Source organism: Meriones unguiculatus, chromosome 1, assembly GCF_030254825.1.
Source record: "Meriones unguiculatus strain TT.TT164.6M chromosome 1, Bangor_MerUng_6.1, whole genome shotgun sequence".
NCBI classification, from domain to species: Eukaryota; Metazoa; Chordata; class Mammalia; order Rodentia; family Muridae; genus Meriones; species Meriones unguiculatus.
The window spans coordinates 114714961-114739034 of record NC_083349.1 but is presented as its reverse complement, the minus strand read 5'-3'; the positions used below and the strand labels follow the sequence as shown (position 1 = coordinate 114739034).

The following is a 24074-nucleotide window of genomic DNA, read 5'->3' as shown; positions in this document are numbered from 1 at the left end:
TTTGTTTGTTTTGATTTGGACTTTGGCTTATTTTCTTTTTGAGAGAGAGAAGTTGGGTGGAGGGGGAAATGAGGAAGGCTGGAAAGGAGCTGGGGGGAGGAGAAGGGTATGTTCAAAACATAAATCTTTTAAATGAGCAAAAAATAATAATTTTATTGACTTAGTTGGGGCGGGCGCTCATGCGTATGCACGTAAAAGTCAGAAGGCAACTTGCAGGAGTCTGCTATCTCTCTCTCTCTCACTCCTCTATGTGGGCCCTGGGATCGAACTCAGGTTGTCAGAGCTGGTGGCAAGCACCTTTTTACTTACTGAGCCTTGGCCCCTCTTTTTGCTTTTCATTCTGAGTCAGGGTCTCTGAAAGCTGTCCAGGCTGACCTTGAACTCATTCAAACTAGGTAGACCTTAAACTGTCAAGCTTCCTGCCTGAGCCTTCCAAGTTGTTGGGATTACAGGTATCTGTATCGACAGGCCCAGCAACCAATACTGCATGGGTGGAGGATGCCACCTATTAAGCAAGCTGGAACCTGCAGACACTGCTGCTATCAACAGGTACAGTGGTCCTTCCTGCTCTGGACCACCAAGGACATGTCAGGTGCCAGGGCTGACCTGCACCAAGAGCCAACATCTAGCTGACCCATAATCTGGGGGCCTCCCAGGTGTTCTGTGCCTTTTCAGCTCGCCAATTTTTCCCTGTCATTTTTTCCCATGCTTTTGAGCCTGACACTTGAAACTGTTTGCTAATGAAAGTCTGAGAATTGCACAACGAGCAAACAGAACAAAAGTAAACTCTGACATTCAGAGTCAGCAGAGCCTTCATGACCTCAGGGAAAGGAATAATCTAGAGGGCTGGACAGGTGCAAAGCCAGGAGTCCTAGGATGAGGCAAGCCCAAAGTCTTGCCCTGGGGCCTGGGCAATGATGGCAGACTATGTTGCTACCTGGAACCAAGCCGTAATGCAGGCCAGTTAGGCTCCCATTCCAAAAACCGGACAGAGCAGGTCATGGCCAGACCAAGAAGAAACTCCACAAGGACCACCAAAGTGTCTGCTGTCCAAATGGACACATACCATTTATTGCAATTACATGGATGGGCCCAGCCTGAGGCTCAGGCACTGTCTCACAAGCCCTCAGCTGAGTGCTGTCTCGGATCTGACCCCACCCCCACCCCACATCATATCCAGCCATATGTTCTGGCAACAAGTTCTGGGATGAAACACAGGGCACAGGCCTTTTGTCTAGCTGAGCCACCAAGCAGCCAGCAGCTGGAGCATCGTTGAGCTAAATAAGCAAGGAGTCCTCAGAAGTGTCCCAGCAAATATGAGGGAGGAAGGTCATCCCAAGTGTCTGCTCTGTAAAGCAAGCGTGACTCTAGTGACCCCAGGTCAAGATGTGCTCAAGTCCCGGTTACTTAAACCATTTAGAAGAGCAGACGTCAGGTCCTGTAAAACCTTGAGTGAACCTACCGACTTCCAAAAGAGGTTTAGACAAAAGAAAAACAAAACAAAACAAAAAAAGAAATAAATCAGAGGAACCCTGGACCCAGGATCCTACCCCTTGGAGAACTGGAGGCACATAGCCTTGAGCCAAGCTTTCCTGAGCTATCAGGGTTTGGGCAAGGACTGGCTATGTCTATACCACCAGCCCAGAGAAGAAGCAAAAGCAGTAGAGTTCATAGGACTCCTTTATATTAAAGTTTATTACATCTGCAAAATCTACTGTACAGAACCCATTGGATTAAGTAGCGTTTTGCCAAAAGCAAAAGACACTCACTCTTTGGGAAACATTTCTGACTCCAGCCTGGGACAGGGCCGCAGGAGCTGAAGGTGAACTTGGTTCTTGATGGAGGAGCCAGTGCCAGCCATACTCAAGATATGTCTTGTCAACTTCCAGGAGAAAGGGTGACCAGAGATGGTACCAAAGTCGGGGCCACCCCTCCCCCCAGCTCTACAGTCTTCTTCCCTCCATTCCTAGACTGTGACCTAGGAGTAAGTTCTCACAAAGGCTCTTCCAATGTCACAGTGGCCCAGGCACAGCCATGGCCCTGAGTCCATGTACACAGGCATGAGCACTCAAGAGGTGGCTACCCCATGGCACCCTGGACTAGCCTGGACAGCTTACTTGTAGGCCACCAAGAATGGGGCACCACACAGATAGTCCATACCCTGTTGCACACATGAGCGACAAACTCAGAGACAACACACAAACTAAGCCTACATTTTGGCGTCCAGATTTGGTTCTTCTAGGTTAAAAAACAAAACAAAACAAAACAAAAAAACAAAACCAAACAACAGAAACAAAAAGTCTCATTAACCCCGATATTGTTCCCCAAATGTAGATTAGGGAAGCGAGGTGAGGAACAGCAGTCAACTGACTTGCCTTACCCCAGGAGTAAGGTCTACTGGGGCTCTGAACAGAGAAGTTAGAGGAAACATGTGCAAAAACAAGTTGATCTCTAAAGTAGACCTCCCCACAATGAGAAGTGAATTCCGAGGAGCCCTGGACTCCATCCCCCCCCAACCACCACCACCACCACAGCACGGCCAACCCTAGTGGTCTCTATGGGTAAGTGCTATGGCATGTCAGCCGAAGCCCCTCTCCTGTCCCCAGGATCCTCCAGCCCCAATAGGGCAATCTAGGTCCAGAGCAGTTGGGTCCCTTTCTGTCCAGAGCTGGGTCTCCATTTGGAGTAACCAAGTTGGAAGAGCAGACATCAGGTGTGGCTGTGGTAGAAAGATCAGATGCAAGAAACCCTTTGCGCCCAAGCTTCTAGGCAGAAGTCAAAGAAGTAGAATGAATTCCCAGCACACCCTGGGAGCACTCGGGCAAGAACAGCCGGAAGAATCTGGGTACTGAAGGGATGGCACAGCGTGGGGAGGCCTGAAGTTTTTCACAGAAGAGGCGAGTGGGAGCCTAGTGAGTGGTAGGGGTTGGGGGGAGAACTATTCCCCCATCAGGCGTAGAACTCCTCCTGCTTGGTGGGTTTCTGGTAGGCACCACCATTGGCTTGTTTGGGCTCCTCCAAGGAGTAGCTGCCTTCATCCTTCTTCTTCATCCGGTACAACATGAAAGCCACCAGGCACACAGCGAAGATGAGCCCCACCAGGCCTCCAGCAATGACACCTAGGGAATGGACAGAGGCTGGCTCAGATCAGCAGCTACATGGATTCAGCAGCAGGCTCTCCCCAGCTGTAGTCAGCCCTACTCCTTCCCCAACCTGTGGCCAAAGATGGTTGCACCCCAGCAACCCAAGCTACCTCAAGGCCACAGCCTGTCTCTTCCTACCTGCTTCAAAGAAGACTTACCTCCCAGCACTTCCTTCCTGTCCAAAAGGCCCTGAGAAGCACCTGTAGCTCCTTCATCCACTGGGGGCTGATTCCGAAGGCCAGGCTCTACAGCAGGCACAGCTGTGTTCTCCCCAGATGTTTCAAAGGTGAAGTCCTACAGAAGGGTAGACTGGGATCAGGTTGGGCTGGAGCCATTAACACAATAGCAACCTGTGGCATTGCCATACCCTGTTGAGGTTCCCCTGCCACCCCCTCAGACACACCCAACCTCTGCCAGCATCTGCCATGGAATGCCATCACACTTGGGACCCTGGCTGGCCAAGGCACAGATACCACACAGATATAAGCATCTATGACACAAAGCACACATTTTTGGTATGAAAGTTCCCATGATGGTCTAAGACAGAAAATTCACTCTGATTTAAGTTTAGGTTGCTAACTCTTGAATGATGGATGTATAAGAAGTCTCCTACTGATCTTGTAATCAGTCTGTTTAGGGCAGGAGGAAGGTGGGAGTCTGTTACCCCATCATTACAATGAGGACTATAACGAGCTTTATAGGACAAAAGATGCTAGACCAGGCACCAGGTACTAGCAGCTACCCAGGAAATCTCCAGGAAATAGAAAGCCACTCACCTGCTCTCCAGAGCCCTCCCCTGTAGGAAGCTGGTTGGTAGTCCCATCCTCGGCAACCACATTGATGTCAGAAGCACCTCCATCCTCCACACTTGGAGGCTGATGGTCAGGTTGGCCAGGTGCTATGGGAGCCAAGGTCTTATGGGGGCCAGGTTGCACATCCCTGTGGGGATGAGATGTGACAGGTGCCTGGGTTGTGGTGGCTCTGGCTGTTGAGGCCCGTTGGGTGATCAGGAGCTGTGTGGTCTCCCTGGGCCTGGTGGTGGTGACCTCCTTTTCCTCGTCCTGAGCAGTAAAGCCAGTCTCCTCTGCTTCTGTAACAAGCACTGACTCTTCCTCCTCCTGCTTCTCTCCAGCTGGCAGGATGGAGGTAAAAGCAGCCTCAGCATCCCTGCTGGTGGGCTCTGGAGCTATGGGCATGGTTGTCGGGAGCCACACATCCTTCCAAGTGGAAGATGTCTGCCTTGACAGAGTGATATCCGGCAAAGCACCTGCAGGGATCACAAGTAGGGAGTAAGGACACAGGGTCAGGGTAGGGGAGGTCTTCCAGGTGTCAGGTCTGACGTTCATGCTATGAGGAGGCTGAGACCTGAGTCACCCAGGCTGAACTCACTTTGAGAAGCAGGCCAGAAAAGACACCCTTTGTAGCTTCGCCTGCCTGGGAGCAGCTGCTCACTGAATTGTGAGAAAGGTCTCAGGAGTCTGGGAGAGGATTCTGCTGTCAGGACCCTAGGCCAATGCACACACCTATTCTACCATCTTCCCCGAAGGCATAGGCTCCCAAGAATGCATGGCTTCATCTTAAATCTTACCTCCCAGCCCTTTGCTCTATGGTCCCCTTCCCACTGCTACCTCGACTTCCCTTCTGAGCTCCCCCCTCTTCTGGGAGACCTCTCAGGCTAGCTACAGCCCAAGGCCTTCTCTCCCCCCAGAGAACTGGTGTCTAGGGAGTGAGGTTCCAACAGGCCCCACACTATCTGCAGCTCCCAATACTCTCTGGGTCAAAGTATTCCCATCTCACAGATGGAAACACCAAGACTTGGTAGAGTAGAGCTCCTCCTCCAAGGCTTGGCTCTAGTGGCTGCCCATGGCCTCTTGGAACCACTTCCCTTCTTGGAGGCTTTCCCTTAACTGAGCAGTTTGCAGCCGGACACCATTCTTCCCTTCGGTATTGTCCCTCTGACTCCACTGGCTGAGGATGGGGTGGGGGAGGAAGGGGACTCACGAAAGCTAGGTGTACTGCCTGCTCACCATCCCAGCCATGACCTGTGGCCATCTAAGTGTTCTGGGTCAGCCTTACCTGTGCCTGAGCCAGAGAAGTTGTCAGAGTCATCCCCGGAGCCATCCTGATCTTCAGGAGGCACATTTACAGCCACAATTTGCTGCAAAAGATCAGAAAGGGGTAGGAGATGAGGCTTGGCCAATGCTCCGCATCCCTAGGCAGCTGAACAACCTCAGCCAACCACCCCAGCTACACATGCAGGAAACCACTGCATGTGGCTCCGGGGCTACTAATTCTGAGTCCTGCTCCTACTCATATCCCCAATGCTGTAACAACAAAGCCTGGTGCCAGGTAGAACTGCAAGTGATGGGGACATGGTTGTAACCCCAGGGTGCTGTCTAGTCAGGAAGCCCAGCCTGGGAACAGAAGCTGTGACCCCTGTGAAAGCCGTCAGTTGATCCTACCCCAGGAATCAGGCTTTAGGGACATCAATGGGGAGCTTTCACACACATGCCCCCGAAATAATCTGTACCTAGAAAATCAGTGTCCAGCTGAGCTCGACAGTGGGGTGTGGACACAGAAGCCCCCAGGGTAAGAAGCAGAGCCAGGCCAAGCATGGTGGGGCTATCTGTGCTGAAGCAGTTCTACCCACACAGGGTGGTCTCAGGCCTCGTCACAAGGTCCGCTTTCTCAGCCACAGGAAGGACTGTATCCTGGCCTTCTCAGTGAAGAAAGGATAGGGCGCCCTTTGGGCTGGGGACAGTGGAAGCTAATTCAAAAAGGCTTCTGCATTAAGGAGGCTCCAGTGAATGGGGCAGTAGGCCTGGGATGGGTTCTCCTTGGCAACGGCGGCTGCAGGAATGTGGCCCGCCTTGCCTGCTCCAGCTCCAAGGGGCCGCAGGTGGTGGAGTGCAAACACAGTCCCACAGGACTTGGGCAGAGAAGCGGAGCACGCCCCCCCCCCCCCCAGCTAGACAGGCTCGGGAAGGGCCCACGGTTGTCGCCAGCACCGGTTCCAAAAGAGCAGGTGCAGGAGGAAGATCCGGGTAAGCAGGGGATGGGGAGGGGAGCTATGGGAGCCCTGCTCAGCAAGGAAACTAGCCCAAATAGCCCAGCTCAGTACAGACCATCTTACCAGGCCCCCATACAGACCAGAACAAAGAATGATTTTTTTTTCTTTTATAAAAAGTATAACAGCTGGGAGGAATAGCGCATGCCTACAATCCTAAAAAGAAGTACATGGTTCGGCTAAGGGCTCCAGAGGCCTCCTGACCTCTGTCACTTACCAACTGAGCGGCCTTAGAGATGTCACTACAAATTTACAGCCTCAGTTTCTCCACCTGTAAAATGGTGCCAGTACTAACATCTGCATTACAAAATGGCCACAAAATTTCTGTGCAAGTTTAAAAAAAAAAAAAAAAAAGCATACAGCCTGGCAGGTAACAAGTGTCTGTTCTAAGTAGTGCCTGAGAGCCACTGAATCTGTGATGAAGGACACTGGAATTTGTGGCGATTCCCGATGTCAGGAGGCTCACACACACAGGGGGGCATATGCTCAAGATAGAATTTCAGGAGAAGAGAAGGCAGGAGGGAACCAGCTCAGCAGGAGCCTCCTTAGACCATCAGAGTGGCCCAGCTGAGGCTGGGCACCAAGGAAATAGGGTCACCTTGGCCCAGGAAGTCTGACAGGACCCAGGCACAGCCCAGTCGGCCTCACAGAACAGAGCAGAGCAGGGAGAGCCAGGTACAGGACCCGCAGGGGAAAGCTACAGGCATAAAAGCATGACAGGTTACAGAGGCAGCTCAGCACACAGAGAAGGCTAGAAGTAACCTTGAACTTCCTGTACACAGGTTTTGAGCCTAGACAGGGCCATCTTCAAGGACAAATGGTTCAATAGGGCTCAACTCCAGAAAGCAGTTAGAGCCCATCATGGCCCAGACACAGTAGATGACTGGTTCTCAGCCTTCCTAATGCTGCGACCCTTTAATACAGTTCCTTATGCTGTGATGATCCCTGCCACCATAAATTATTTCATTACTATTTCATAACTTTAATTTTGCTACTGTTATGAATCATAATGTAAAATATCTGATATACGATCCCAAGGGAGTCATGACCCACAGGTCAAAAACCGATATGCAGCAGACTCAAGAGTTTACTGTGGCCCGTCCGCAGAACAGTCAGATCCCACCGCTACGACACATCAGCCCACATCCTGCATACCCTGCCCCAGGCGGCACCCCAGATTCCTGTGGGAGCCTTCCCTGTGGCTGCCTCCCTCAGCGATAGAGAACAGCATCCACTAGACAAGAACAGTCCTCAAGATCATAGCTTCCTCCCCCTCCTAGGTCTCAGCTCCACCCTCTCCTAGGCCACTGACACCCACCATGAGAAGGGAAAGCTGGAGATGGAGGTAGAGAGGTCCCAGATGCAACTGAACCAGCCCAAGTCACACGCCAGGGGTGCAGATATTGTTCAACGTGAGGTACCTGTGGCTGCAAAGATATATTGGGGCCCAGGCAAACATAAGGCAGCCAGCCTCTACCTTCCATAGAGAGGCCCCAAAAGTCAGCAATTTCCCAAAGGGGGAGGAGGGCTTCTCTCAGAGATGAGACTGAGTCTTCACAGGGAAGCAATTTGTTCCCCTGGCTTTGCTCAGCTTATCCCGCTGTGATCTTGTTTACACAACAAACTTCTAGAGAAAACCTTCACTGAAACCAGCAAACCAGGTCCTGGGCAGGGAGAGGGGGTGGGGCGCCAACCCTGTCCCACACCCTAAGCCTCTAACCTCTGCTAAGGGAAGAGAGGCAACTCCCTGACTGCCCAACCTCCACCCTCAGCTGGGACCTTTCTGATGAAGAGAAGAACTGGGGTGGTGCAGGGGGGATGTGAGTCTGAACCAGAACCCCCAGGTCCCAGCTGACTGGAGCCTTCGATGCAGCTTTCGGGTACCATTTAGAGCCCTGTGTGTTCCTGAGAGCTCATAGGACCCTACTCAGCATCTCTTCTGACCTGGGTCCTTCCAAGACCATGTGGCCTCGGCTTAGGAATGTCAAGGGATAAGAAAACTCCCATCAGTGACCGACCTCCTGCTGCTACCTCTCACCTCTGAAGGCCTCAAGAAAACCAGTTCCTCACCAAACAAATCAAGAACAGAGAACAGAGCTGGCGAAAGGGCTCATCAGGGAAAGGTGCTTGCCAGTGTGTGATGACAAATTTGATCCTGGGACTCAAGTGAGGCAAAGAAGAGATTCCTGTAAGTTTGCCTGACCTCCTCCATATGCCTGTTGTGACACATGTGTACCACATGGATACAGGGACACACACATATACTTTTAAAAGCTTATAGAAGAAACCTCATGGTAAGAAAGATTTTTCATGGTCTGTGCTATCAAACCCAGGGCCACTTAGCTTCCTCCTACTGAAGCACAGAGCCTGGAAGCTAGCTAATTTAAAAACCTCTAATTTGAAAGTTCGAAGTTTGGTTTACCTGGAAGGATCATGGAAGCAAATATATGGAATGCGGACACGGGGTGGAAGAAAAGACTAGTCATCGCATCTGCTTCAGGCATCCCCTGGGCCTGTATAGTAAGGACCCTGGAGAGACACCCAAGGCAGGGGCCCAGTCCCAGAGAAAGGAGGCAAAGGCCTTCCCTAGGGATGGAGATAATTCTCACCACTCACTTAGTTCCTACACCTCCCCTGCAGCTCCTCAGGTCCTGCTGAGATTAGCATCTCTGATAGATAAGGAACAGCACTTCCAGGGTGAAGGACCTAACCCAAGGCCATCAGCCAACAAGTGTCCCCACATTGAAGTACACCCTTCCTTCCCTACTCCCCAGGTCTAAGGACTGCCTCCTCTGGCTGAGCCCATCTGTTGCCAGCAAACCGGCCTCAGTGACTTCACCACGGCTGTATCACCAGGAAGCAAGATGAAGTACTGAGCTCTGCCTAGCAGCCCAGGTGGGTTCCAGGCACACACTTGGATAGTATAGAAGGATAGTATAGAAAGAACGGCATGGGTCAGGACTGAGTAGAGAGGAGGGCTTGCCTCCAGCTGTGAGTTAGTGCACCACGTTTGGAGTTGTGGGCAGAGGGCTGGCCCGGATGCTTAAAGGCAGCCTGGAGCCACTTCCTGCCAGCTCCCACACCCACACTGACTGGAAGGAGGGCCACCCTCTGTGGCAGGTACTACAGTCCGATGGAGCCCTGTGTCCTGGATGCCTGGGACTCAGGGTAGTCTATATTCCGGCATTCTGTCATGTTATCCCGAGTGTGAAGACACCTCAGCTGTGCCACAAATCAAGGAACCAAGTGGGTCAGAGCTTATTGGCTTTTTGGAGAGAATGCCCAGCTGCTCCCCACCCCAGTGGCTGGGGGGACACAGAATTTTGGCTTCCAATCAGCCCCCTACCAAGTCACCCTCTGTGCAACTTGAGTGGTGTCTAGATCACACAGCCCTTAAGAAGCATCACTGACTGCACAGAATGGCATGCTTTGTATTTTAAGGCATACACCTCCAAGCCTGATGACCTGAGTTCCGGTGCCAGGACCCACATGGCAGGTGGAGAGAACGGACTTTTCCAAGTTGTCCTCTGACCTCCACATACATGTCCAGACACATAACACATGAAGTTATAAACTTAAGGTCACAGAATTTTTATATTAAATGGGTTCCTCAACTTCAAAAATCTGGACTCGTCACCTGGGAACTTTAAGGTACAAACAAGGTAAGAAATAGCCTTGTCTTGCCCCTAACAGAACTCCCAGGACATGCCCAGGGCCCCACTCTGGGGGCTTCAGTAAGGAGAAGCCTCAGAGGCTGGGCAGGAGAGGATAAGACAACTTGCTAACAAGTTGGGCAATGCTGGGAACGTCACTTCTTGGAGTGGGAAAGAGGCAGAACTATGGGTTGTCTGCGGCTGTCTGGTGCCGTAACAGAAGCCCCAGCTTCTGTGGGTGGGAGAGCCGGAGTCACTGAATCAACAAGTCCCATTAGTCACAACAACCAGTGACAAAGAGCTGCTGTTATCAAAGGAGCTGGGTCATGGCCATCCCCAAGCAGCCTGGATCCCAGCTAGTCAGCGGCACCCACACCTGTTCCAAGAGCCCAGGCTTCAGCCAAATGGTCTCTGTCCACTCAACATGCTACTGCCGGGCAGTGCAGGGATTCATGCCCTCCACCCCACAGTCACACCCCTCACTCTTATCCAACCAAGGCTCCACTCCACAGCAAATACCCTGGGGTGATGCAAGTAGGTTCACAGGATGCAAGAGATCTACCCCCACTACAGTGTCTTAGTCAGACCTACGGATCCAAGAGCAATGGGCTATTGCTCACCCCTCTAGAACCCACAAGTCAGGGGTTCTGGGCTACAGAACTCTCAGTTTCACCTCCCTCTGTACAATTGGAGACATGACCTTGAGTGAGAAAAACATCCAAACTACCACCTGCATCCAGCGACTCAAAGAGCTACCACAATGTCAAATGACACTTCCTGCTCAGAGGCTGTACTTTGAAAGCAGTCACCTGACAAGGAAAGATCCCACAGAGGGGCCGTGGCCAGGAGTTGGGGAAGGCAAGACCTCCACTCCAGTTCCCTGACTGAATTCAGTGTTCAAAGACAAGGTACTAAGTAGCCAGGGAGCTCTGTAAGCCAGTGGCAGGAGCTGGGAAGGCTCTAGATTATTCTTGACTTCGATGACTTCACTCTAAGCACACACCATGGTGCCAGGAGGGCCTGCTTCACCAAGGAGCTGAGGGAACTACTCAACCTTCCAAAGGCCCTTAAACCCACCAAGAAAAGGAAGACCCTCCTTCCTGCCAGGGTCTGCCAATAACAACCTTGTTTTCCCAAGTAGCTGCCCCCCAGCCCAGCACCTTCACATTAGCTGCCCCACAGTGTAACCTGACTGACATCAGTGGGAGGATGCTGCAGATACTGAGCTATCCCAAGGGGCCCCAGAGGTCAAGCTGAGCCTCAGGGGCAGCTATGCTACAAGGTACAATGTGTCTCCAGGAGCTAAAACCCATTCCTATCCTGGTAGACCTCAGCTTGTTTCTTGGTGCCATACAGTCTGGGGGTCTTGCCCATTCTGCTTCCCATAGTCATCTTTTCCTCTGGTCCTCACTGGAATGCCAGGAGCATGTAACAATAGGGTGGACTGTCCCGAAGTGTCTCCAAAGAGGCTCTCGGAGACAGTATCAGATCTAGCTCCTACACTGGGTTTCTGGGCAGCTCTCTGTGTCTCTGTATCCATTGGGCTGGTGGGGAATGAAGTGGCCTGACTGGATAATTATGATTACTTTTATGGCTTGGTCACAGGTTGTCCACAGGCTGGAGAGTATGTGATGACAAGAGACCAGAGATTCATGCTGGGGTAGTAGCCAACCCCTCACTTCTCTCCTAGGGAACTGAGAAACTGTAGGGAGGCCTCAAGACCCAGAAACCCCCTCCTAAAGCCTTCAGGCAACACCCAGATTTCCGGCTGACAGGCACCATGATTTATCAGCTTTCTGTCTCTCCACCAAGAATCAAGCTGGGACCTGTAGAGAAGGTGACTGGTGACCCAGCAGGGGAGTGAATGAGGGACCCAGCCCAGGGTGGGGCCAAGGTGAGGACAGGCAGGTAAAGAGAAGTGTTAGCTGCCTAGCTAGGGAGCCCAAAGAACCTCCAAGGCCCAGACCCTGGCAGCACTTCCACTGAAAGGACCAATTTCCCAAAATCCCTAGGGACCACACACATCGCCACATCCCCCACCACCTCAGAAATCCCCACTGCTGCTCCACTCCAGCTACTCATTCCCTATGTGTCTTGGGGATTCTTGGGAATGAGTAGAGTGGAAGGCCGATGTCCTCTCTTGGTTTTAATGACCCCTTTTGTCAGCATTCCCCTTTAGTGTAACATCAGAGGGCAAACCAAGGTCAATGCCAGAGCCAGGTCTCCCAGCCCCAGGCTCTTTCCCTGCACCATACCTCCAATCTCAATACCCACCATAGGTCAGTGTCACTTGAGTACCCTGATGCCCACACCTCCCTGTGGGGCTCGAACCTGCCCTGCAACCCACATGCCAGGACTAGCCTCTGAGCAGGCTCAGCTGAGAGCTGGGTGTGGAGCTGGGGCTGGAAGACCAGTTCCTCTGTAGCTCCTACCTGTCAGAACCCAGCCAGGACAGGCAGGGTGAGATTTCAGTCAGTGTGGAGCAAGGGCACCTGGCCCAGGCTCAGCCAGCCTCTCACTAGGCACTGCTCCTGGAGGGACTTGGACAGGACCTAGTTGCTCCCCAGACTTGCCAGGACCCCTCTTCAAATCCTTTGGCCCTGACCAGCTGGATGTGCCAAGGGAAAATGAGAAGACGCAATAGAGTGAAAAGATGTCTTATAATTTGGGTTGTTTCTTGGAACAAACCTCACTTTGGCTACTATACCATAGGAATTTAACAGAATGATGGCAAGAGGGCTCCTAGGGCCCAACCTATAGCTTTGTATAACCCATGTTCTCTGGCTGGGGGGTCTGGCTCACCATCAAGGGGCAACCAGACACAGTGGCTGAAGCAAAGGGCAGCAAACCATAGGCATGGTATCCAATAGTGGTGGCAGGTAGAGAGCAGGGACACTGGGCACAGTGACTTGATGGCATCCCTCTCTATGGCCCAGGTAGCTGCTGGAGATGTCCAGAATCAAAGCATCTCTGGGTTGCAGCCTGCACAGATAGAAGGGCTGGAAAGGCCTTCTCGAATTGTCCCTACCCCACTCCATCATGCTGACCCCAGCCCATTCCAAAGAGATGCAAAGGGCCACTTCAGATTCCCTTGGGTACAACTTGCTGGTCAGGGCCAATGGAGAGGTGGCTGACAAGTCTGGGATTTAAATCCTGTCTGGAGCAATGTAGGAACCCCACCATTCTTGATTCTGGGATGTAAACTCTCAGCCTACCAGCACCCCAAAACCTGCTACCTATCTGATTACAGACTCAGCGGGGCATGGGGACCAAACATCTGTTACAGATAGACTTCTCATGGCCATTCTGCCCCTGAACTTGCTAAATAAAGTATCCTCAAGTTTCACAGAAGCAGAAACTACAGCTTTCAACACACCTGTACCCCCAGCCAGGGCTCCAGCTCAGAGGCTGAGGACATGACTCCAACTCTAACCACCAAATCTCTTCTTAGTGTCCCTGCAGGTGTGCAATACCTTTTTGAAAATTAAAATGCCAGGGGTTGGATAAATCAGGGGTTAAGAGCACTGTCTGCTCTTCCACAGGTCCTGAGTTCAATTCCCAGCAACCACACGGTAGCTCACAACCATCTATACTGGGATCTGATGCCTTCTTTTGGCACGCAAGTGTACACAGATAGAACACTCATTAAATAAATTAATTAATTTTTTAAAAAAGAAAATTAAAATGCCTGTAAGGTCCCAGTCATTCCCATCACAGCATAAATCTATTTCCTATGGGGGAGGGTCTAATTCCGAAACTGGGGCACTGCAGTTAGGTATGGACTACAATAGATGGGAAAAGATTATAAAAAGGAGACTAGAAGATACAGAGGACAAATTTCTTTAACCTCTGTCAGAATGCAGGTGACAGGAAGACCATGCCCAGGAAAGTCACTAAATTTCCTCTTTCCCCTTGAACTACAAGATACCTATTTATCCTGAGAAGGCACCAAGGCTCCTGGGAAGCAAAGAGAAGGCAGAGAATGCTGGGAGTGGTCCCGTGACAGGGTGGGCTAGCCTGAGGTGTAGGACTGTCTGGGTGGAGCTTGTATTTGAAAAGGTGGGTGGGTTTCTCAGTTGACAGAGTGGGCCCCAGCCCTCACAGGAACAAAACAGGCAAGGCCGAGACCTGACGTCTCACAGCCTCACTGAACTGGAGACATGCATAACTCGATAGTTGACACAGAGGTGGCTAGAAGGGAATAAGGGAGCAGGGCCCAGCAGCTTAGAGGTCCCGGGGCCAGCAGCGGGTGGGAGAATCTAAGCACCTGACCCCGGGCCGTGGGTGTGCGCGAAGTATAGACACAAATCTAGACTTTAGGAAATCAGCCATCGTGGCCGCTGTTTCCCGAGTAATGTGCCAGGTACCGGTCTGAGCACTTTCCCTGTATTAGCTAACTTATCTCTAAAACCACTTTCAGAGGGCAGAGCCGTAGCCATCTAGCACATGTAGAAATTGAGGCAAAGGGGACAGTCGCTTGTTTAAGGGCAGATAGCCATCAAAGTGAAGAGGGGCCAGGCAGGTTTGCTCTGCCAGACCCCAGCCATCATCCCAGTACAGCCAAGAGTTCTCACTCTACAGAAAAGCAGCCTACGCCAGCACTCAGTGGGCTCAGGGCTGGGGTCCGCACTCACCCTGCACCCCTGTCCCAGCTATGTTAGTGTCCATTAGGGAACCTGCTTCCTCTCACAGTAACCCTCAGTCAGAAGTTCCGGGCACAGGTTACAGCCACCTACAACTGAAACCCTGCTCTCCTGAGTCCCCAACCAGGTGCCCAAGTGTCTGGTTTTCCCTGACTTCCTCCCCGTTTGCCAGCCCAGCTCACAAAGCTCAGGGCAGGATCCACCCTCATGGTGGAGATGAATGTCTGGTCTGCCAGGAAAGGCTTGGATTTCTGAAGAAGGATAAAAGCCATGTTTGCAGACCTGGGGTAAGACCAGAAGGGCCATTCATATGTCCTCCCCTCCCTCCACTCAGGCACAGCCACTGGGGGTGCTGCACACAGCAGCCCATGCTCAGTCAAGGAGAGAACCCCAACCACTTTACATATGACTTCACTAATCTTTTCAAAAGCTCTTCTAGGAAGGATATGAGGAACCCCATTTCACAGGTGAGGAAATTGAAGCCTAGAAGTAAAGAGTTATGTGCAAAATTACGTAGGAACTGATAAAGCCAGGATGTGGTTCAGGTGGGCCAGATTCTATGCCATCCTTCTCTCTAGCCTAAGGAGACATAATCAGCTAATACGCTAGGAGCCCCTGAAGATTTGAGTTAGCTCAGGCTCCCAGACGTTGGCAGATTCAGACTTCAATGGAAAGATAGGTGGCTGGTATATCCAATGTATGCCCAGCCTGTCCTGTCTCGGGTTCTCCAACGGAGCCCTCATGATCACTTCTAGGAATCTACAATCCAGGCCTGCCTCCCCCTGGGGATGAGCAAACAGAGGGAACACTGTGTCCCTGTGGAATGGCCCAGATCTCCTTCAGAGTACTTTGGGGTAAGGGCAGGGAGGCAGGACAGAACCTAGAGATCATGCAGCCCACAGACTAAGCCTAGGGGCCGGAAGCAAGGGCTCCATCCCTCCCCAACATGTCATTCAGGGAGACATGTGATCCCAGCACTGCACCACACCCCCTCAGCTTTCTCTGGGAGAAGTGGGAATGATGTCAGCCTCTGCAACAATCTCAGCAGGTCCTTTAGACACTCTACAGCCCGGGGCCCTGCGAGCCCAAACCTGACCCCCATATCTACCTGGAACTTTCTTAGGAGAGGGGACTTCAGAGGCCCGTGTGCTTCCGGGACAGCAGGGATGCTGAGAGCTGCCACAGAGGATATTAGAGTTGATGGCACTCTCTGGCCCTCAGACACAATCAAGTCCCCAACCAGTGACGCCCAGGAAGATCCTTAGCCACTGTTGGCATGGCATCCTGGGTCAAGGACATACCAGATGCCACAGATAGATAATAGCACCCCAGTTCCCCAAGAGCCCCTTTCCTAGGGAGGGGTGATCCTCACTCTACCCACCCAGCCCAGGTCTAGCATCAGTTCCTGTGTTCTCAGCCTGCCAGGCCTGGGCCCCCTTTTCACCTGGCCAGTCCAGTGGCTATAGGAAGGCAGACCTGAGCATCAGGCTGGGCTGTTGCCCTTACACTAGAAAGAAAGATGGTGTGCTAGAAGAGGGTGTCTGGCCACAGAAAGACCCAAATGGGGAAGATTAAAGGTGTTCTTCCCTGTCATTTGTACTGGAAGGGTTCTCTTACCATCCCTGGAGATCGGGATGGGAGAGGGATGCTGGGAAGGGGGTTACCCATAAGAGAGCAGTGCCTGACCCTCTTCTACTTCCTGATGCCCCATTTGTGAGATCTTTCCACCCATTCCCCATACCCAGAAAGCCTCCAAGTCTAAAGCATCGAAGAAGCCTGCTCTGCAGTCCAGGCTCCCAAACGGAAGCTCGGAAGACATAGGCAGGGGCTGGATCACAAATGCATTTCACGTCACCGTCTCCGGTCTGTCTTGGTGGGCCTGTTCGACTGATGGACACTCTCCCTTGGTGCATTTCCTGCACCCCCAGCAGGTGCTCTAGGCAAGTTGGCACTTAACGCAGAATCCTCCTGGGACAGCAGAGACACGGGTGGCCCGTGAGACACCCTCAAGTCCTGTGACACAGCCAGGACAGGTCAGAAGCACCTGAAGTCATGAACTCCCCTTTGCCTCTCTGCCCCCAAGGCCTGTCTTGTCTCACTGCCTGGCCCCACTTCATGCCAGTGGGCGCCAGTGGGTCAAGGTGGGTTGGGTAAGTCTCCAGGGAGGACTCATGGGGCCTGGCATCGTGACTCAGCTGATGAGCCCAGCGATAAACACGCCCACCTGCCCACTGCCCCAACCTGCCCGGCACAGCTTTCATTCCTGCTGATGAGCGGACCTTGGGGAGGGTGCCAGGATGCCTGGGTGTAGAGAACATCACCCGGCCTCCACCCCCAGCCTGACCTTGCCCAGAGGCCTCATCTACCCTGGTTCCCACAATGAATGCCAAGGGCACCAATCTAAAAACCTGCATCACCCCCTCCTGAGTGGTCTATCCTGAGACCCTGGGAGCAGTCGGTTCTCCGGAATGAGTCCACAGAAGGAATAAAGATAGAGCAAAAGAATCTTGGGAAGCCCTGCAGGATCACCTCCACCCATCCAAGGAAAAAGTCTCATTGCCAGCACATGACTCTAAGAAATAGAGACCCTTAGCTGGGTGGTGGCACACGCTTTTCATCCAGCACTCAGGAGGCAGAGGCAGGTGGATCTCTGTGAGTTCGAGGTCATCCTGGGCTATAGATCAAATCCTAGGACAGCTAAGGATATACAGAGAAACCCTAAGGATATACACAGAAACCTGTCTCAAAAAGCAAAAGCAAAAAACAAAACAAAATTTAAAAGAAGAAGAAAAGAAAAGAAAAAGAAATGAAGGCCCTTGAGCAGATTTCACAAGCCTAGAGGGTCAACTACTTACCTGGGCCACAAGGAAGTCAGGGACAAAGCTAGGACAAATCTAGGACAAAGGAAGGAATAATTTCTGCATGAGTCTAAGCCCAGATACAAAGAGCAGAGCTGAAGTTAAGAAGGGGGAAGGCACCAGAGAGGGAGGGAGTTGCAAATAAGAGATGACCAGGTTTCCCAAAGGTTACCACTGCTGCAGAACTATGAAGGCTACCGCCAGCATGGCCACAGCCCCTGAGCATACCTCTGTGCCTGAGTGCACACACGGCTGCAGGCCTCAGGTGAGTCACTGGGCAGAACTTTTCCCAGGGCTGGAGGCCAGAGGAACAGATCCTCTCTATATAATTAGGCAGCCCACGAAGCCATAAACACCAGAAGATGGGAGACCCTGGAGAGGCTCCACTAGAGCCCGAGCCTCAGAGTCAGCAGGAAAGACCCCTAGGCAAGTCTCTAGAAGAAGAGCAAGTCTACTGCCGCCACCACACCACCCGCCCTGTCAGTGGTCCAGAGATTTCCCACTGAATTCTCCCCAGGTCCTGCTAAACTTGCCTCCACTTGCAGGCTTCACCAGACCTCCTGACTCTCCAAACACACAGCACATGCCAGGCAGCAGGATGCCCCTCCTCCAATGCCCACCCCTGGTCAGGGCTTCCCCAGCACTGACAAAGAGGGAAGTAACCTAGGAGGCTCTCATAGAGCGGACAGCAGTGGCCCTCACAGGCAGAGCTAGCCACCCCTGAGCGGGCTTTGCAGGGGCCTCCAATGTCCATCTGGAGTTGAAAGGGCACCAAGTACAGCGTCTCACTTGGGAAACTGGTGCCTACAGTCTCCACCTGAAGCTACCGGCTTATGGTAAAAGACAAGATAGATGCCCATGCACTTTTAACACTTGTCAGGGCACTCCTGTCACACTTGGCAGAAGGCTCTAGAAAGTGCATCCCCACCTAAAACCCAATCTCTGCTGGAATAGCCAACAGGCACACGACACAACACTGACTGTGCTCCAGGGCACAGGTTTCTGGAGATGAAAATACTTTCTACAGACTTCCTGTCCCAGTATCTCCCCTCTGCACACACAAAGGCAGGCTCCTAGGGGGGAATTTTCAAATCCAGTGGCTGGGGGTTTGGGGAGGGGCGAGGAAAGGCAATTAGGAAACAGTATGTTCTGTGTGCTTTGGGACTAGAAATAATTTAACATCCAAAGTGTTCCCCTAGTACACCCTAGCATTGGAAAGAGCCAGGGGAGAATGCATAGGAGCCAGGAGTCTTGGGTCCCAAGCTATCCACTTGTGGCCACAATACCCACCTCCCAGAGCTTACAAAGGCTCTCCCAAATCTCTAAGTGTGTTTCCCAAGTTCAGGATGAAAGACAGATTAAGCTGGGTGCTGCCTGGGAAAGGCAGGACAGAGTCCTCAGCACTCAGCACTCAGCCAATGGCATGTGAGCTTTGTGTAGGCCCAGGGGCGCAGTGCCCACTGTCAAGACCCCTCTGCTGCCTCCTGAGCTCAGCTTTCTATGAAGAGCTCTTGCCTACATTCAAGCAATCATCAGGTACACACAGCCAAGGCCCAGAGTGTTGCCCAATACTCAGGGTTTGCCCAAAAGCACAGTGTGGGCCACAGCCCAGCCAAACACCCACTCCATGCAAAATGCTCACAACCAGGAGTGTCCAAGTAAGATCTGTAAAGGCTATGCAGGCCCTCACAGGTTTCAGCCAGACCCCGTGTGCAGGCCTTCTCGGGGGCTGTAGACATCTGACAGCTCCGTATGTGTGTGCCTGGGAGTGCGCACAAGCATGCACGCATGCGCACAAAACACAAAAGGCCTGTTTCTGCCACTTTCTTCTCTGGTAGAGGACTGGCCTCTGTAAGGCCTTCCTTCCTCACTCTAAAGACAAGTCAGTGATATTTATCATAAAGGCTTGGGAGGAAAGACTAAGTAGGACTGTAGGAAAAGTACCAAGTACTCCCTAACAGGCTCGCAATGGAAGGTAACCTTAACTATCATCAATAGCTACCTTTCCCCTGGCACCTTCATTACAAAGCACTTTCACACCACCTCTTACGAAATGAGTACACAAATGACAGAATGAGGGCACAAAGAACAGGTATAGTGATGTCTGCTCTACAGACGAGGACAAGAAGACTTGGAAGTGAGTCACTCAAGACTACACGGTAAATTGGTGGCAGAGTTCAGCGTCAATATGGGGCTCTACTTGATCCAGTGCTGTTTCTGACCTGCCAAACAGTATGGGTGCTAGATTGTGTAGACCATGCACTAAAACATACACTGAAGAGATGGAGAAAGAGTCACAGTCAAGGATAACAAATAAGAGTCCAGTCACGTACGGTGGCTTGCATCTGTAATTCCAGCACTTTGGAAGTTGAGGCAGGAGAATTGCTAATGGTTCAAGGCCGCACTAGGCCACAGAGTGAAAAATCTGCCTCAAAACAAAAGACCTATGTAAAGTACAGATAATAAGCTAGCCTTGTTAGTCCGAGGTAGCTGGAGCCAATAAGTCACGGATGAGAAAGATCACAGAACTGGAGCTCACGCTCATGTGTGCTTCTTGGAATTGTACACATTTCTTCACTGAGGGAGTTCTCTAGGGCCTTCACCTGGTCAATGCCTCTTCACCACCCTAGGTCCAGGACAGTAGGGTTGGCAACATCCTTTTGCCCATTCTACACCACCCCACCCCCACCACAATGGTCTCAACAGAGATCCCTGAGGGACATCAAATTCACAGCCTGAGAGTTACCCAAAGGTCAGACGACCTTTGTTTTTGTAAGAATTATAACCAATCTGATTTGTTTTTCAGCCTGCCAAAGAAAATAACTCAGAATTGAACACAAAAGCTGCTACAGGCAGGCACACCTGTGTCACTGGCTACCAGAAACTGAAAGGGAGAAGGGAAGTTCAGAATTCAAGCTGCCAGGCAACGGGACACAGTGCTCTTCAGAGCCACCCAGAACCAGGAGACTACTTGACCTGGCACCACTTGAGAGGAGGGCCCAGCATCAGGGGGGATTAAACACACCTAGCGTTTTATAGTTGAGAATAACGGACAGGAAATAAGGGTTTCAGAATCCTGCTCAAAGGAAAACTACTTTGTTAAAGCAGGGCATGCTGGCACACACCTTTACGCCCAGCACTAAAAGTCAGATCTCTGTGAGTTCAAGGCCAACTTGGTCTTCATAGTGAGTTCCAGGGCAGAAAATGCTACATAATAGCCAGACCCTGTCTCCAAAAATAAAAACAAAACAAGGATACTTAAAAAAAAAAAAAAAGTTTGGCTACCATGATGATACATTCTCAAAGGACTTCAGGAACCAAAGTTCTGCCAACAGGGGAAAAAAAATCTAGAAAGTACTGCAGAAACCAAGCTCTCCCATCATTCTTTCCAGGCCCTTCAGCCCACCAATGTGTGCAAATGAGGTTTTACTGAGGCCCATCAAGAGCCACAGGTAGGCTACAACCAGCTCCACCCTCCCTGGGGAGCTGAAGCCAGCAATGACATCATCTCCAAAGGCTGGGCCCATTCCTCCCCCACTCCCTCCCACTCTGCCAGACCTCAGGGGAAATGTCTCTACTAGTCCAAATAATTAAGGAAAGGGAGAGGAAAGGAAGAAAAAAGCAAATAACTATTGCAGAGTGACTTTTTCTCCTTCTCTACATAGGCGAAACAAAAGACCATAGGGCACACACACACTGAGGACAATTTAGACGAAGCTGTCTCCGTCTCTGGGGAGTAGTTCCTAGCAGCCTCCTGTCCCTGCAGCCTCCCCTTGACCATTGAAAGACAGGCACCCAACAGTCACTCCCTATCCTGCTGGTCCCCAGGGGTGATCTGACCTGCTTCCCACAGGAGCTTAGGGAGTGCTCAAAAGGGGGCCAGATCTCTGGCAACTTGTGGGTCTGCTCCCATTTGAAGCAAACCCAAACTGCATTCACTCTTCAGGGACAGAGGAAGCTCTGAAAATGCCCTCACTCTTAGGAACCCCCTTTTAACCAAACGTGGGTTTTTGCTGGAAGAGAGAAAACAGACCAAACCTCATAAAATAAGAATAAGCAAAAAGAACAAACACCCTTGCCTCCAAGTGGGAGTCTGGTCCCAAAACTCAGGCAGTGACTTGGGGGCTCAACTCAACTTCTTCCTCCAGGAAGTCTTCCCAGGACTATAGGTCCCTACCACTGGGACCATTCTGCTTCCTGGGCCTTGTGCCTCCCTAGAGGGTCCAACGTCCCAGGCCAGAAAGGCCTCCTGATGCAGTACCTGCTCCTTACCCATCACACAGGAAATTCCAGGAAACAGTCCGTAGAGATTTACTACCTCCAACTGGCTACCCTGTATTAATAATGGGTGCTTGAGGGGCCTAGCTCACAGGGCTATCAGCCTCACCAAAGACAGCAGAAACGCACCCGCCACCTCTCCAGAGCCTGGAGGAAAGAAAGAAACCTAGTACCACATCTCCACTGTCCCAGTGAGGCCTCACGTTGGGCCTGGAGAGTAGAGCCGGCGGTGATACCAGGCGGGTCAGGGAGACATGCCAAGTGACTCCACTTTCTTCTCCACAGTGGTAACTATGATTCCAGGCATACTCTGAGTCCCACAGAAAACACACCCCTCAAGAGCAATTTCTTGGACCTTAAAGTCAGGCGTGCACCAGAGACTCAGTTTGGAAACCACATCCCTCCCTGAGAACCCCGATTTGGCACCCCTCCCCCCCCCCATGGAACTCCAACTCATGGACAATTGGGAGTATGGAGGTTCTCTCTTGGACTCTAGAGTGATGGAGACCACAGGCCACCTGGGAAGCAGTGAAGACAATGTCCTTTAGGATCGATGGGGAACGTCTCTAAGTGCCACTTACAGGACCTGGGTATCTCAGCTCTCCTTCCCTGTGCACGTGTCTGCCTTTGCCAGGGCTATCAAAGTTAAGCGGACCAGATGTGGGCGGTGGGAGACTGCCCACTTCCGGAAGGGATAAAGCCTGAGGCTCCAAACCTCGCCTCTGCCTCCCAGGGGATGGCCAAGTCGGCCAGTGGAAAGGACCCCCGGGACTCCACAGCGGGTGCGGGGGCTAGGGGCGTGGACACCCGGCGGGCAGCGCTGACACCTGGCGGCGGCCCAGGACCCAGCCCACGTCGAGGGCCGGCGCTGCGGGGCGGTTCCCAGGGAAGGGTTACAGGGGCCGAGAACAAAGCGCCCCCGTTGGGGAAGGCGGGCTAGCGGACGGTGGCTGGGGCGGGAGAGCACTTTCTGGGGACCCTCGACCAGCTCTTTGTCGGCCAAGTTGCTCATTAGAGAGACCGAACCCCGCCAAAGGTGGATGGCGGCATCCTACCCAGAGGCCTCCCCCAACCAGTTGCCAGCTCCACGTTCGTCCCCCTTTCCCCGCGGCCCTACTGGGCGGGCCAAGGGACCCGCCTTCCCTGCGCGCGGCTTCAGCACAAAGCCGAGTCGGGGGAGGGGAAGAGCCGTACCGGGGTCCACTCGCGGGGAGGGTCCCCCGCGCGGGCCATGCGGAGGAGGCCCTCCGGGGGGCAGCACAACTTCAGCGACCCCAAAGTTGGGTTCTTAGGGTCGTGAAGCCAACTTCCCGTAATCTCTCACTGCCTGCTCGGTCCGGCTCACCTGGGACAGCCAGAGAAAAACCCAAGGGCCCCGCGCCACCCTCCTGTGTCCCACGCACAGCCCTGATTCCGTACCTCCGGCAACCCGCACGTCCACCCCCTCCCGCTCCCGCGCGGGCTCCGCTGCGCCCAAACTTGCCCGGGTGCAAAGGGCCGGACGCCCGGGCTCCGTGGCGCTGGGGGCGCAGCCTACAGTCTGGTTTGAATTAGGTCTATGGAAAGGGCGTTGTGGCCATGGCCATTGCATCCCTCCGGGTCACTGCCGGAGGCCAGGCCGCTGAGGTGGCCAGCAAAACAGTAACCGGAGAGAGCGACTCTAAGCCCGGCCGAAGGCCCGGAGACTCAGACCCATGTGGAGTCGTTTTACTTAATTGAGCGCGGGGAACCAATGGAGGTTCCAATCTGCGGGACGCCCAGACCACGAACTGTGAGACCCGCGTGGCACCCACGGACCGTGTAGGGAACTGGGACAGGAGTCTTCATCTAAGGGCTCACCATCCCTAGAATCCGCCAGGCAGCGCGGGAAGAAGTCCCCGCTCCCCTCCCCCTCCACGTGCCGCCGCCTGCATGGCATCGCCGGGTGGCGAGTCCAGGCTTCCCGCCGCCTTCCAGCCCTGCCCCGGGCCACACTCACCGGGAGGGTAGGTTGCAGGCGCAGCGCCAGCGCGCAGAGCCAGAGCCAGAGCGCCGCGTGCCTCATGCTGCCCAGACCGGCGGTGAGAGCTCGGCGGGCGGCACAGGTCAGGGTTGCGGGTTACACGGAGCTCCGGGCCGGCTCTGCTGATTGCGCTGCGCTTTGCTGTCCCGGGCGCCTGCCTAGCGCGCTGCTGTCCGGAGCGAGGGCTGCAGGTTCCGCCGGCTGGAGTCAGCTCCCGTGTGCCAGATTCCTTCCTCTGCGCCGGGCTCTGTATGCTCTGGCCCGCACTTCTCCCGCCGAGCTCCGCCTTATAATAAACCCACGGGCTCTTTGCCGTTGCAAAAACTAGCCGCCCACCCCCAGCTCCGCGGGCCTGGGTAGCCCCAATCCCCACCCCCTCGAGCCCCGCCCTCCAGGCTGCCCCGCCCCTTGGACCGCTCCACCCCCGGAG

At 52.9% G+C, this 24074-nt stretch overlaps 1 protein-coding gene across 1 annotated transcript; it reads right to left on the bottom strand.

Annotated features, from left to right (window-relative positions):
* Positions 1–1040: 1040 nt before the first annotated feature.
* On the bottom strand, positions 1041–23983 carry Sdc1 (syndecan 1). The gene is made up of 5 exons (XM_021652796.2): positions 23621–23983; positions 5220–5301; positions 3920–4410; positions 3302–3437; positions 1041–3119 (listed from the first exon to the last, which is right to left on the bottom strand). Exons 1-5 carry the CDS (start codon positions 23684–23686, stop codon positions 2950–2952), a joined length of 945 nt encoding a protein of 314 aa, XP_021508471.1. The 5' UTR covers positions 23687–23983; the 3' UTR covers positions 1041–2949.
* Positions 23984–24074: the final 91 nt, after the last annotated feature.